This window comes from Dicentrarchus labrax, unplaced genomic scaffold (genome assembly GCF_905237075.1).
Source record: "Dicentrarchus labrax unplaced genomic scaffold, dlabrax2021, whole genome shotgun sequence".
Classification (NCBI taxonomy): Eukaryota; Metazoa; Chordata; class Actinopteri; family Moronidae; genus Dicentrarchus; species Dicentrarchus labrax.
In genome coordinates this window covers 23,590,543-23,604,189 of record NW_026136720.1, presented here as the reverse complement: position 1 = coordinate 23,604,189, position 13,647 = coordinate 23,590,543, and the positions used below count along the sequence as shown (strand labels likewise).

The following is a 13,647-nucleotide window of genomic DNA, read 5'->3' as shown; positions in this document are numbered from 1 at the left end:
CCACTGCTGTCTCACCTCTGACCAGGAGCTCAGCCCCGCCCGCGATGGTGTGACTAGAATATTTGTAGCCACATATGCTGCCCTGTCTGGTCTGGAAGAATTGCATCCCTGGTACCTACAGTGCTGTAGAAAAATAGTACCAACTAGAGTCAGTGTCCATCAAGCATCTCAAAGTAGGTCCTAACTGTCCAAAGATTCTTGGTGACGAATATTTGGTCCTAGTCTTAATACTAGTAATACTACTAAAAGCATTGTATCACCTATGTTGATAAGTGCAGTGCTGATATTTAGAAGAGTTCCAGAAGGTCCCCTAACTAGGACTGTACATAACGATACATTTTTTAGCGACTAACAACTAATTTATCCAATATTCTATTTTTTTTTTAATACTTGATTAATTTAACATTTGACACAAAATACATATCAAAAACAAACAAATACAGCAAGAAACAAAGTATGCACTGTATGTCACAGCAACCCTTTCCCTAAACTTGAGAATCAATTGTTTTATTTAAAGGTCCAGTGTGTAACATTTGACTTTTTATCACCTTAGAATGAGCACATGTTCTCCTAAGATCCTTGCAGCCTTGTTCTTTGGCTAAAAATTTATATTTTTTCAACTAAAACAGCAATGACAGTGGCAAATTATATTGTTGGGATCACATTCAGAGCGATTTCATGAACGATATTGTGGTATACAACTTATTACTTATTAATTAATGAATATAGAACGTAATTTAAAAAAACATTAAAAAAAAATGTATTTTACCTGAGGGGGGTTCAACATGTTAAAATAATGTTTATTTTTTCAACTGTGCAAGTGGGTCAGAAATATACTTGCCCCAAGTACATGACTTGCCCCTATAGAAACCTCGGTTATAAGCGGTTTAAATCCTCAAACACAACCCAACTAAACTTCCATTTCCAGGATAATTGAAATGCTTGCTTCAGTTCATTGACTTAGTGCCCAGCCAGTACTCTGCATATGCAACTCTCAATAGAGATGACAAGGAAGCGAAGACTCTTTAGCTACTTAATGTACAGCAAATACATGCAATATATCAACTAACTGTTAGAGATATCACTATGCCAAAGATCTGAAAAATGGGTGTTAGTACATGCTTGGCAGAGACGCTGTCTGGCACAGATACTGGGGGAATTTTATGCAGTAGCACAAGTATGGACCAGGTAAAGCAAGAGTGAACAGCAGTAAACACATCAGCAGGTAACAGTGTCATACGGTACCGCATTGTTTTTGATCTGTTTGTACGTCATTAACAACAAGCCTCCTCCACACAGGGCTCACCTGAAGTTGTTAAAATGGAATTGCGCGTGAAAAAATCCCAAGGATGAGTTTTTTTTTTTTTTTAAGCAACTCTGTAAAAACTTACAGCAGAAGAAAGTCAACAGAGACACATACAGGGAGAGAGAAACAAAGGGGCAGGGAGGGCCAGGCTGGTGTGTATGTGTGATGGTAAAAGCAAAGTGAGCAGATTAAAGTAGTGTATGTGTTAAGTAGTGAATTAAGTAAATAAGAAAACATCTATTAGTAATGGGGCCACTGTTGTTGCTTTTTGTAATGTCCAGATGTTTTTATTATGTTTATGTTCATGACATCATCTCCGCACATGGCGCTGCACTAGTCAGTGTCAAATTATATGATTGTATAGGTAACACTTGATAAATACAGACCCAGAACCCTGTAAACAACATCTGTTGTGCTTATGATCACCTTTATAACTGAACTCTCCATGTCTCTGTCTGTGTCCTCAGGTCTGTTTATGTCAGCTCTCACTGTCATCATCCTCATTGTTCGCTTCCTGATCGATACCTTCTGGATTCAGGCGGTTCCCTGGAACACTGAGTGTATTCCCATCTACGTGCAGTTCTTGGTCAAGTTCTTCATCATTGGTGTGACAGTGCTGGTGGTGGCTGTGCCTGAAGGTCTCCCTCTGGCTGTCACCATCTCCCTGGCATATTCAGTCAAGGTCTGTTTGTATACTGTACACTTTCCTCCAGATTCTGTTCTTTTCCTTTTCCTGTTTCCCATATGATATTATAATTACCCCCAAAAATGACATTAGCTTAGTGTAATCAGAAGTTGCCTTAGTTAAATGTCCAATATAGTGCATCAAATACTACGTTTTAATATCATTTTTTTTATTTTTAGTACTCAGACCTGTGAAACGTGCATCTGTTTTTATCAGTTCCACCCACATGCTCTATATGAATGTGTGTTTGTGCGTGTTGATAGGCTTTGGTCCAGTGTGTAACATTTAGGAGGATCTATTGGCAGAAAAGAAATGTAATATTTATAGGTATGTTTTCATTAGTGTATAATGTAGTGAATATAGGAATGGTTGTGTGTGTGGTCATCTCAGAATGAGACGGTTTTATCTACAGATGCCACACTACACACACAAACACAGACTAAAACAGGCAATGTTGTCAAAGTAACACCCATATCATTTGAGGAATAGGTTACGCCTCAGCCTAAACCTGTAACTTTACAGTTTAAAATATCCTACAACGTGAAATAATACATTAACCATCACTGTAGCATATGATAAACCTTACAGTAAAGGTGTCAATTAATAAATAACAAATAAGGTCTAATCATTCTTATTACAAAAGTTCTGATCAGTCAGGAACAGGCATAGTTTTAAATGTTATATGAATTTCATAAATAATGTCATTTTTATATATGTGATTATGTATTATGAATATAATGTCCTTTACAGACAATGTGGGCTAAAACACACAAGATTCGGTCAGATTTACTACTCTTTGGCCCCCTCCAGACAATCCTGGATTAAACACTGTTCATTCTGTAAATGTCTTACATTGTCAAATACATTCAGAACAAAGTACTCAGATTCAGTTAACACTTTTCTTTCAGAAAATGATGAAAGATAACAACCTGGTCCGCCACCTGGATGCCTGTGAGACAATGGGTAATGCTACGGCCATCTGCTCCGACAAGACAGGCACTCTCACAATGAACCGCATGACAGTGGTGCAGACCTACATCGCAGGACGGTACTACAAAAAGGTGCCAGAACCGGACCTGATTCCTGCCAAGATCCTGGAACTGCTCATCACAGGCATCGGGGTCAACTGCGCCTACACCACCAAGATTATGGTGAGCTGTAAGAATAGCTATCCATTCAGGAAGCTTTGTGAGTTAAGCATTTGGCCTAGAGCTGGTTGGTTTGGAGAGCTGCCACAGCAGCTCAAGACTCATCTGATCACTGTCTCCTGGATCCACTGCAGAGATCAGAGGAGACAAACAAGTATTTTATTTATCAGATAAAACCCTCTGCAGTGACTGTCTTCAGACAAGCATTTTCATTATCAGTTAGTGGCAGTTATTTTCTGGATTAACAGATTTATTGTTTAGTGGTTCCCTCTAATGGGTCACCTAATAAAACTAAGGGATCGTGAGATACCAAAAATTAAAAAACAAAATATACAAGAAAGACAAAGTATTACTGCTACACAAAATGTCTGCAAAGGTCAAGCCAACCAGATCAGCCCCAAGAATCTGGATGAAGCAGCTGACAGTATTTTTTTATATAAGCTACCTAGCAGTTTGTCTGCGTGCATCACAATATATTTCACAACTGTGCAGTAATGTTAGCTTCGACTTTGGTCTTTATGTTGGACTCGGTCATTTGTAGATGTTAGGGGACTCCATTTATAAGCTAACAGCTGTTTACACTGTAGTGAAGCAAAGAGAGATGGTAAATGTTACATCTAAATCAGTCCATAGGCAACTGAGAAATTTGGGTAAGGTCTCATTTTTAACTTACGTGACATCCCATTTACTAATTGGCAGTAAAAAGTGATTAATAAATACAATTAACTGTAAAATGCTTCAGAATCTTACACATGGAACATTTAACCTTAGGGTTAGGGTTACCTGTGTTTGTTGAAACTTGTATCTCATTGCTGCTATTGGATTGATGTTATTGTCATATGCTGCTGCCGTTGTGAGTTTAATTCCCATACCACGTAAAAAGGAGCTGATTAGTTATGAAAAGCTCAAACTTAAAGTGTGATTTAACATCTTTCTTGCTCCTTCCTCCAGCCTCCAGAGAAGGAGGGCGGGCTGGCTCGCCAGGTGGGAAACAAGACTGAATGTGCCTTACTGGGACTCTCCATCAAACTGCACCGAGACTACCAGACCATCCGCAACGAAATCCCAGAAGAGAAGCTGTTCAAGGTCTACACCTTCAACTCTGTGAGGAAGTCCATGAGCACTGTGCTAAAGATGCATGACGGCAGCTACCGAATGTACAGCAAGGGGGCCTCTGAGATCCTGCTCAGGAAGTACGTTTCATGCTGCTGCTGCTGCTCGCCCAACTCTGTGCTCAGTTACATGATGATCACATGACTCTTTACTTTGGTTGCAGGTGCTGTAAGATCCTGACGGCCAGCGGCGAGGCCAAAGCGTTTAAACCTCGGGACCGAGACGACCTGGTGAAAAAGGTGATTGAGCCGATGGCGTCGGAGGGCCTCAGAACCATCTGCCTTGCCTACAGAGATTTCCCCGCTGCTGATGGAGAGCCTGAGTGGGACGAGGAGGCCCACATCCTCACCAACCTCACCTGCATCGCCGTGGTTGGCATTGAAGACCCTGTACGACCTGAGGTAAGTTAGCCCTCTCTTTACACCGGGATGCATAGAGGCAACCAGCCAATCACAGTTGAACTACCAACAGTATGAGTCACTACTCAATTCAATTCAGATTTATTTTTATAGCGCCAGTTCATAATAAAAGTAATCTCATGACACTTCAAATAGAGTAGGTCTAGACCGTACTCCATATAAAATTATTCATAGAACATCTGAAGAAGAGCTCCCTTAAACACTGGTCCATTCTTATTTTAAGACTTGTTGATCTAAAAGTACATTAGGCCTTTTCTCTAGTAAAATAATGGCATGTATTAATGTGTACATTAACTTGGAGGCTTGTTAATGATGTTGCATATGGAGAACGAAACAGTTGCTTTTCTCTGCAAAATACTAAATGTATTAATATTATTTATTCAATTGTCTTAGGGTAAGAAACTCAGTCTGACTCCTATGTGGGCTGGTATTGAAGAGGTCATGGATTCAGGGAATGGAGAAGAGTGGATTTGGGAATACTTATTAACAAATATACAGTGTAGGATTTAAAGAGCTCACATGCTTACTCTTAAGAAACTGAGGTCCTCAAAACCTCAAATTAAGAGGGGAAATGCTGCTTTCCAACAGTGATAATTCTCTTCTAGGGCAAAGAAAGTTTATTGATCGCTCGTACAGCTCCTCAGATAATGTGCAAATTTATCCATCTCCTTACACATCAGAGTGAGGTTAATCTGGCAAAACAAACTGCAGCCCACAGATGGTTTGTGACCTCATTGCTGCATGTGCAGTATTGTACGTTACATGCAAGATTCTGCATATTAATACAGGTTGTGTGATTGTCAGATTTACTACTCTTTTACTTTGTGTAGATGTTTTCACGCTGCAGTGCTTTGCCATTTACTAACAGCCTGTTAAAATGGCTCATTGGTAAATAGCATTATGAGATGTAAGTTATTTATTTATTTTGGCATTATATTTTGGCATATTTAACCATGTGCCTTTGCAGATGTCTGAAGGGTTGGATCACAGCCAACAATAAACCACACTCTTTACACCCCACAGGACCAACATTTCTTTGGACTTAAATAGCTATAACAAGTGTGTGAAGAAGCTGTCTGACAGTCATCAGTTTTTGTTCTTTCCATCATATTGTTTCTTAATTTCTTCAGTGTTCTGTCATCTGTCTGGAGGCCTCAGTAAACCTCAACATGTATCATTGTTGATGTTTCCACTGGTGTTCTCATCAGGTACCAGAAGCCATCAGAAAGTGCCAGCGGGCCGGGATCACTGTCCGCATGGTTACCGGAGACAACATCAACACCGCCCGGGCCATCGCTACAAAATGTGGTATCCTGCAACCTGGAGACGACTTCCTGTGTATGGAGGGGAAAGAGTTCAACCGACGGATACACAACGAGCTGGGAGAGGTCAGACTGGACCAAAAGACAGCAGTCAATCTAAAACTTTTTTGTTTTTGATTTGTGGCTCTAATGTACACTAGAGGGTTGAATATTTCTAAGTACCTGTAAAGGCAAAACAATACAGGTTCAGAAAAGTCTACAAATAATAAATCTTTTTGCATTGTAGACTTATTTATGTATTCTCTTTCTCTCTGCAGATTGAGCAGGAGCGTATTGACAAGATTTGGCCAAAGCTGAGAGTCCTCGCCCGATCATCTCCAACGGATAAACATACCCTGGTCAAAGGTTAGGCACACTTTAACCAAGTCAAGAAGGGCAGAGGAAGACAGGAAGTTAGATAGACGTATGGGTGAGACAGATGGTATTGAGACATATAAAGCAAAGGCAAGTTCATTTTATCTTTTCTTTATCTTATACAGGACAATCTTCACAAGGCAGTTTTACAGTGATTTACATACATGTAAACATTTAAATGAATAAGATAGTGAAAAAAAGAAAATGTGAGCATAAGTTTAAATTCATATGCAACCCTGATATAAAATTAAAACAGATATGAAAACAAAATAAGAGCCGGTCAGAGTTAATACACACTTTGGATCCTTATTTGGTCAGTAAGTGTGTCTTAGCTGTGTGTCTGTGTGTTGTCATCTCAGGTATCATTGACAGTACTGTGCTGGAGCAGAGGCAGGTTGTCGCTGTAACAGGTGATGGTACAAATGACGGTCCTGCCCTCAAGAAAGCGGACGTCGGCTTCGCCATGGTAACGATTGCTGCCAATGTCATCAAACTGCTGCGCCTAGTTAACAGTTTTTGTAAACTAAAGTTTGCCATTAGTGTTTATAAAACAGTTGAAATAGTAAGCAGTACATACATGATAAAAAGTAAGTAACTTAAGTTGTGAACTTATTTGTAAATGTATTAATATGTCATTAAATATTCAGATATATACGATTTATATTAAATGGCTACATTTTCAAGTTTAAGGAAATTAAACTTGAATCTAGATTAAAGTTAAAACTTCTGCTGTTTTCTGTTGTGGCCCCATCCTCTCAGACCTTCAGGTCATTCTGACCGTTTTTTTTTAAATGTTTTTACCAGGTTCTAATCCAGAGCAGACAGCAGGTCAAAAAAGACAAACAATTGTTTATTCTAGCTTTATTGGTCTGTTATTATCATAAGAACGGCAACCTAAACCTATCCTATGTAACCTTCAGCCTCTCTCTACTGCCTCGTATAACTCCACTCAGTTGATCCTGACCAATCAGAAATGTGTGAGGCGCATTTAGCTGATTACATCATGTCCTTCAGTCATCAGCGTTCTTCACATGTAGACTGATAGCAGACAAGTTCAGGAGAGTCCTGAACCCCCTGGTCTTAACCAAGGCTCACGACCAGGTTCAGTTTTAGGTTTACGTAAGCTAACCTACATGCTGTGTTTTGCAGGGCATCGCAGGGACGGACGTAGCAAAGGAGGCATCTGACATCATCCTGACTGACGATAACTTCACAAGTATTGTGAAGGCCGTGATGTGGGGCAGGAACGTCTACGATAGCATCTCCAAGTTCCTTCAGTTCCAGCTCACTGTCAATGTGGTCGCCGTCATCGTGGCCTTCACCGGAGCCTGCATCACCCAGGTCTGAGCCATCTAATACTGCTGCTACTTACATAAAGGGTGGACAAAATAACACTAATGTTTGACAGTCTAACAGTCCAATCTAAGTGACAGTGGGGACTTTGTCAGATAAGTTTTGATTCATTCTGCTTACTTTGTTGATCAGCAGTACGTTTTATAAAACACAACTTGCCTTTTGAATGTTTTCACACGCGATTTAGTTTTTACTGCCCCAGGTGAGCCGTGCATTAAACGGAGGCTCGTTAATGATGTTGCATATCGAAAACGATGCTGTTGCTTTTCTCTGCAAAATACTAAAACAAGTCCCTGAACACAACATGCCCAAGTAAATATATGTGTTAAAGACTGAATAACCTTCCTGTGGAATAAAATAAATGTGTTAGCTGATCACCTCTTCTGATCGGCGTTTATAGAGATTGCAGATCAAACTAATTAGAGCAAATATTGTCCAATTACAACAAATGTATTTTGAAAAAGGTGATGTCGCTTCCATGCACCTATCAGAGGTTGGCCTCATTTGAATAAAAAAGTTATGATGAACATCAGTTTGTTTCCTTATGACATCAGGCCGTTCTGATCATACCACTCCCAAACAATCCTGATTAAACAAATTAGAAGTTGATTTATATTTTTATTCATATTACCCTGGTTTGGTTCTGTACTCTTACCTGCACCTGTGTATCATTCTTCTTCTGCTGTTGGTGCTATGAGTTACCCTTAATTAATAAATGTTTATCCTTTCTTAAGTTTTCAGGGACTTTAAGGTTTCCCTTGCAGTAAAAAAAATACTGGTTTTGTCTGCAAATAAAAGAACAGATACTAATACATGGACTGCATTTGTATAGCACTTTTACCAAAACACTTTCATTCAGCCACACACTCACACAAGTGGCACAACAATACAGTTGAGCATCCATGTAAGTTGTTAGTCTGTCCTGGGAACGATTCAGTGTCTTGCCTCCTAGGCTACACCAGACTTCTACTTTAAACAGGAAAATGTATTTTACATTACAAATCTCTTTTTCAAGATTTTCCAGGCCACAGCTGGCAGCAGTGCCTCTTAGCTGAAGACAAACAACATAACAGAAGAGTACATGACATACACTAACCTCTAAAAGTCAAATACTGTATAAAGTCAACCAAAAACTTCCTGAGACTCAGCAAACACTATATTCAGAAGATCATTATTAGTCTAAAGATGTGTGAATTTATGATTTTTGTAGGAAATATCAAATTTGTTTTTATGTTTTAAATGGACACTAAACAGTTCTGAAACTCCAGGTTGATTGGTTTGTGGTTTCTCTGCTGGCTGATACTGACTGTAGATCTGTGTGTGTTTCCAGGACTCTCCTCTGAAAGCCGTGCAGATGTTGTGGGTCAACCTCATCATGGACACCTTTGCTTCGCTGGCTCTCGCCACCGAGCCACCGACCGAGGCACTACTGCTCAGAAATCCGTACGGCCGCAACAAGCCGCTCATTTCCCGGACCATGATGAAGAACATCCTGGGACATGCCATCTACCAGCTAACCATAATCTTCACCCTGCTCTTCATTGGTCAGTGAACGCACCACAGTTTCATGGTCTGAAACAGACTCAGTTTGTGTTTAAGGCACAGATCCACATAATTCTGTATCTTAACACATCTTAATACAATTAGATGTGCTAAGATTGCTGTCCATTGAAATGCAGATAAGGATTTGCTAACGTGTTTCTGTGCATGTCGTACAGTATTGATTATCGGAGGTCTTAGACAATGAACCATACTGGTGAATGAAATATTCTTGAAAAAGAAAAAATAACAATTAGGCTGGGGCACCTTCCTTTTATATGAGATGCAATTTGTGCATATATTGAATCAAAAAGATGATAATACATATGAACATGAAAAACACAAATATACAGAAAAGGAAAACAGGAAAATGTAAAAATCCCAATAGAAGCTAGAGGGGCTTGCAAAGCGACATGAAAGTTGACACTAGAGCAGAGGCTTGAGTTCCTTCAGCAATGTGAACCATTAATATCAGGTATTATCCCTTACATATATATGCATTTACCTCTACTATTATTAACATATAGTACATAGTAGTTACTATTTATTTGTGTTTGCTTACCTTTGTTAAGCTTTGTTGTCCTTGTTTTCGCTGTATTTCTGTGTATCTTCCTTAACATTGTTCTTGTAACTGTGTGTAAGCACACTGAAAGTCAAATTCCCTGTATGTATAAATATACTTGGCCGATAAATCAAATATTAAGGGAATTAAGGGAATTATTAAGGTGCAAAAACCTTAATTATCCTCCTGATATCCCATTAACAATACTTTAATTCCATCATTATTAATGTGTACACAACTGGAATGTTGATGTAAAAGCATAGGAGGGATTGAGTTGATTTCTACACCTTCTCTCACAGGTGAGAAGATATTTGACATCGACAGTGGCAGGAATGCCCCCCTCCATGCCCCGCCCTCTGAGCACTACACCATTGTGTTCAACACGTTCGTCTTGATGCAGATATTTAACGAGCTCAATGCTCGCAAGATACATGGTGAGAGGAATGTGTTTGAGGGAATCTTCAAAAACCCCATCTTCTGCTCCATCGTCCTGGGAACCCTCGTCACACAGGTAATCTGTGAGAGCCGAGGTTACTGTCAAGCTCACAGTCTGAGGTGATAAAAAAAGACTTGTATGATGTCGTCTTTCTTTTGTCCTGTAGATCGCCATCGTGCAGTTTGGTGGTAAACCGTTCAGCTGTGTGCGTCTGACCATCGAGCAGTGGCTGTGGTGTGTCTTCCTGGGCCTCGGCAGCCTCCTGTGGGGACAGGTGAGACACATTTTACCATTATTTTGATAGTAGACAGAAGACAGAAAATTAGGTGAGAAAGAGGAGGGATGGGGATTACATGGTCAGCAAGGCTTTAGCTGTGATTTTAAAAAAGTAGGGGCAGCAGGGCTCAGTGAGTCAGGGTTAACATTTACAGATCAACTTGTAAAAAAGTTAGAAATCATCGTCATTACACAAGAAACTGGCTCTAACCCTTAATTGTGTTGGTCCCCCTCTCAGCTGGTGTCCAGTGTCCCCACTAGCTGGCTGAGGTTCCTGAAGACAGCAGGTCACGGCACCCAGCAGGACGAGATCTCTGAGGATGAGCTGGAGGAGATGAAGGACCTGGATGAGATTGACCACGCTGAAATGGAGCTGAAGAGGGGCCAAGTGCTCTGGTGCCGCGGCCTCAACCGCATCCAGACGCAGGTATGGTTTCACCTTTAAAGGAAAATTCCAACTGGGTCCTATTCTCATGACAGCGTCCAGTCTGAATTGTGGGTTATCGTAACTCTGGACTCTTCATTGAAGATATTCAGGAACTGTAACAACGTACAGTACATTGAGACTTCAGCTGGAGCTTTCAGATAAACTTCAGTTTTACATAAAACATTTTGAATAGTTGTTTCTGAGACCAAACACAAGTAAACAGGAAATATTGTTTTATTAGTGCTGCTTTGTCTTATGTGTTTATATCAGATATTATTATTATACCATCACTGAGGTTCCCTTGAGCAAGGCCCTTAACCCCAGCCGCTCTAGTGGAGCTGCATAGTCAGATCCATAGTCACAACAGACTCGTTGAGAATAAAACCCAGGTAGTAAAACCACCAGAACTTTCCTCCGCCATTAGACCCTAAATTGTTCTCCTTCATCTTTCAGATTCGTGTAGTGAACGCCTTCAGAGACAGCGTCTCTCCCTACGAAGGTCTGGAGACGCCCGAGTCCCGCAGCTCCATCCACAACTTCATGAGCCACCCTGAGTTCCGCATCGAGGACTCTGAGCCTCAGATACCCCTTATCGATGAGGTAGAAGGCGAGGAAGAGGCCCCCACCAAACGCAACTCCATTGTCATCCCGCCACCGCTAACTGGATTGTCCCACCTGCCGCCTCTCCCGTCCTCACCCAATCAGAACAACAGCGCCCTGGACCGCATTGTCCCACTGCACAAGGACGCCTCCAGGTCCGGTCTAATCCCGCCCAACTCAGCAGGTTTGCCGCCATGTCCGGGGAGCCCCCTCCACAGCCTGGAGACCTCACTCTGAAGCCCCACCCCCTGACCTGACCACCTTTTGTTACTGTTGGTCTGCTCTTACTGTTTGTTACGGCGAGAGTTCTGGTTCTTCTGAGAGCCAAAGAATGAAAAAAAAAACATTTTAAAAACAGACTTGTCTGATTGGTTCTCGTCAGGAGTTCACCTGCTGGTTTTTAGGATCCAGGAAGCAGAAATGTTTCCAGGTGTGTTTGTGGTTGTGAGCTGAGCGGCGGTGGCAGGTTCACAGACTTATGTTTCCTTCTTTACTTTAATAGACATGAACTCTGCAGTTGTTATTTAGGAGAAAGAGTGTTTGTGAGGTGGTCGATCAATAATCAGTTTCTGATCTGTAAATATTCATGTTGATGTTCAGACGTAGTCAGAGCTCGTTTTGATCTGCATCCTGTCAGTTTGTCAGCAACCGAGCTGATGTGAGGTGACGGTGACGAGTTCGGGTTAGTTTTATGTCAAGGTTTAACTTTAAGGATCTGTGACTGAAATGTAGTAAATGTCTTACGTTGGATTTTATTCTAGTGTTTTTGTAAAAAATGTTTTAGGTTGTTGTTGTTGTTTCAAAAGATGTAAATCTTAAAGTTATTAAAAGTTTAAAAAAACAACTTCCAGAGCAGGATCTTTGTGACCCACCTTCACATCAGATAGAAGAAGAAATGATGATTCCTTTTGTCCTTTATATCCAATGTATAAATAACTCTTTAAAGGCATCTTTACCTCCAGAAGATTAACAACAAGTCAAACTGTCTACTGACTGTTTCTGTGGAGAGTTAGAAGAACAGCGTTCCACGCATCCTGGAAAGACTTGTTTTCCAGTCATGGAAACACCTGGAAATGTAATAAAATGACCAAATATCCTGGAAATAATCAAGATTGTCTAGAAATGTTTTATTTTTTTAATTTTAACCCCTCACTCAGATTGCCTACGTAGACCTAGGTTAGAGGAAAACTACTGACCTGTAGTGAAATCCCCTGTGGTTTAGTTTAGGAAATGCTGACCACCTACCTGTAATGAACGTTCTTCATGAGTCCTGCATCATTAAATAAAGAGGAATAAAACTGGGGAAGATGTTAAAATACGAGGCCTACAGATTAGTTATATGACCGTCTGTGAGAAAGTGCTGTCCTATATGGTCAGGAAAACTGGAAAAGAGTGGAAACCCTGAAGCAGCTTCACTGTGACCTGCTGAAGCTCCGCCTCCTTCATAATGCATTTACAACAATAATTCATTACTCCGGTTTCAGGCTTTGCCTTATTAATACATAATACTTCCCTCTTCTCATTTCTCAGTTCGTACATCCTCAGTTCCTTTCCTCACCTCCTGCCCTCGCATCTGAGAAGAGACAAAAGGAGAAAGGAGTGAAGGGAACAAGCATTTCACTAAGTGAGACATCCTTTCATCTTTGGGGACCTACATGTGACATTGTATTGACCAAACGAAAAAATATTAAGTTTAAATAAGTTGCAGCCTTTTTTAATCATATCATAATTTTATTCTTTCTATTTGGTATTGTATAATTCCTTTCATGCAGCCCCTGGGACCTGCAGAAGCTCCTCCTGGATACAAGTGACCCTGGTAATGAATCACTGGCCTGAAGCACTGTTTCTCATCAAGGCATCTGTGGACCTCTAGTGGTGTGTGTCAGTATTACAGGGGTCTGTGGAACGTTGAATTAATAGGCCTGTGTGTGTGTGTGTGTGTGTGTGTGTGTGTGTGTGTGTGTGTGACTTTATATATGAATACATGTATTTTGCTTATTAAAAATGAAAATTATTCGATTACAAATGGCACTGCGTCTGACTTCCAAGACACAGACTGACAGTGGTTAGAATAGCCTGAGCAGACACTTTTCAAATTGTGTCCTAC

The 13,647-nt window shown here is 40.6% G+C and overlaps 1 protein-coding gene across 1 annotated transcript in view; it reads left to right on the top strand.

Annotated features, from left to right (window-relative positions):
* Positions 1 to 12,384, top strand: part of LOC127353387 (plasma membrane calcium-transporting ATPase 1-like) — a 28,502-nt gene extending 16,118 nt beyond the window's left edge. The window contains exons 9-21 of the mRNA XM_051382576.1: positions 1,774 to 1,988; positions 2,900 to 3,142; positions 4,091 to 4,332; positions 4,416 to 4,653; positions 5,880 to 6,059; positions 6,251 to 6,338; positions 6,707 to 6,813; positions 7,497 to 7,688; positions 9,031 to 9,244; positions 10,101 to 10,312; positions 10,404 to 10,511; positions 10,752 to 10,940; positions 11,394 to 12,384. Coding sequence (XP_051238536.1) covers positions 1,774 to 1,988; positions 2,900 to 3,142; positions 4,091 to 4,332; positions 4,416 to 4,653; positions 5,880 to 6,059; positions 6,251 to 6,338; positions 6,707 to 6,813; positions 7,497 to 7,688; positions 9,031 to 9,244; positions 10,101 to 10,312; positions 10,404 to 10,511; positions 10,752 to 10,940; positions 11,394 to 11,777 — 2,612 coding nt within the window. The 3' untranslated portion in view covers positions 11,778 to 12,384. The remainder of the gene's footprint in view (positions 1 to 1,773; positions 1,989 to 2,899; positions 3,143 to 4,090; positions 4,333 to 4,415; positions 4,654 to 5,879; positions 6,060 to 6,250; positions 6,339 to 6,706; positions 6,814 to 7,496; positions 7,689 to 9,030; positions 9,245 to 10,100; positions 10,313 to 10,403; positions 10,512 to 10,751; positions 10,941 to 11,393) is intronic.
* The last annotated feature ends 1,263 nt before the right edge of the window (positions 12,385 to 13,647 follow it).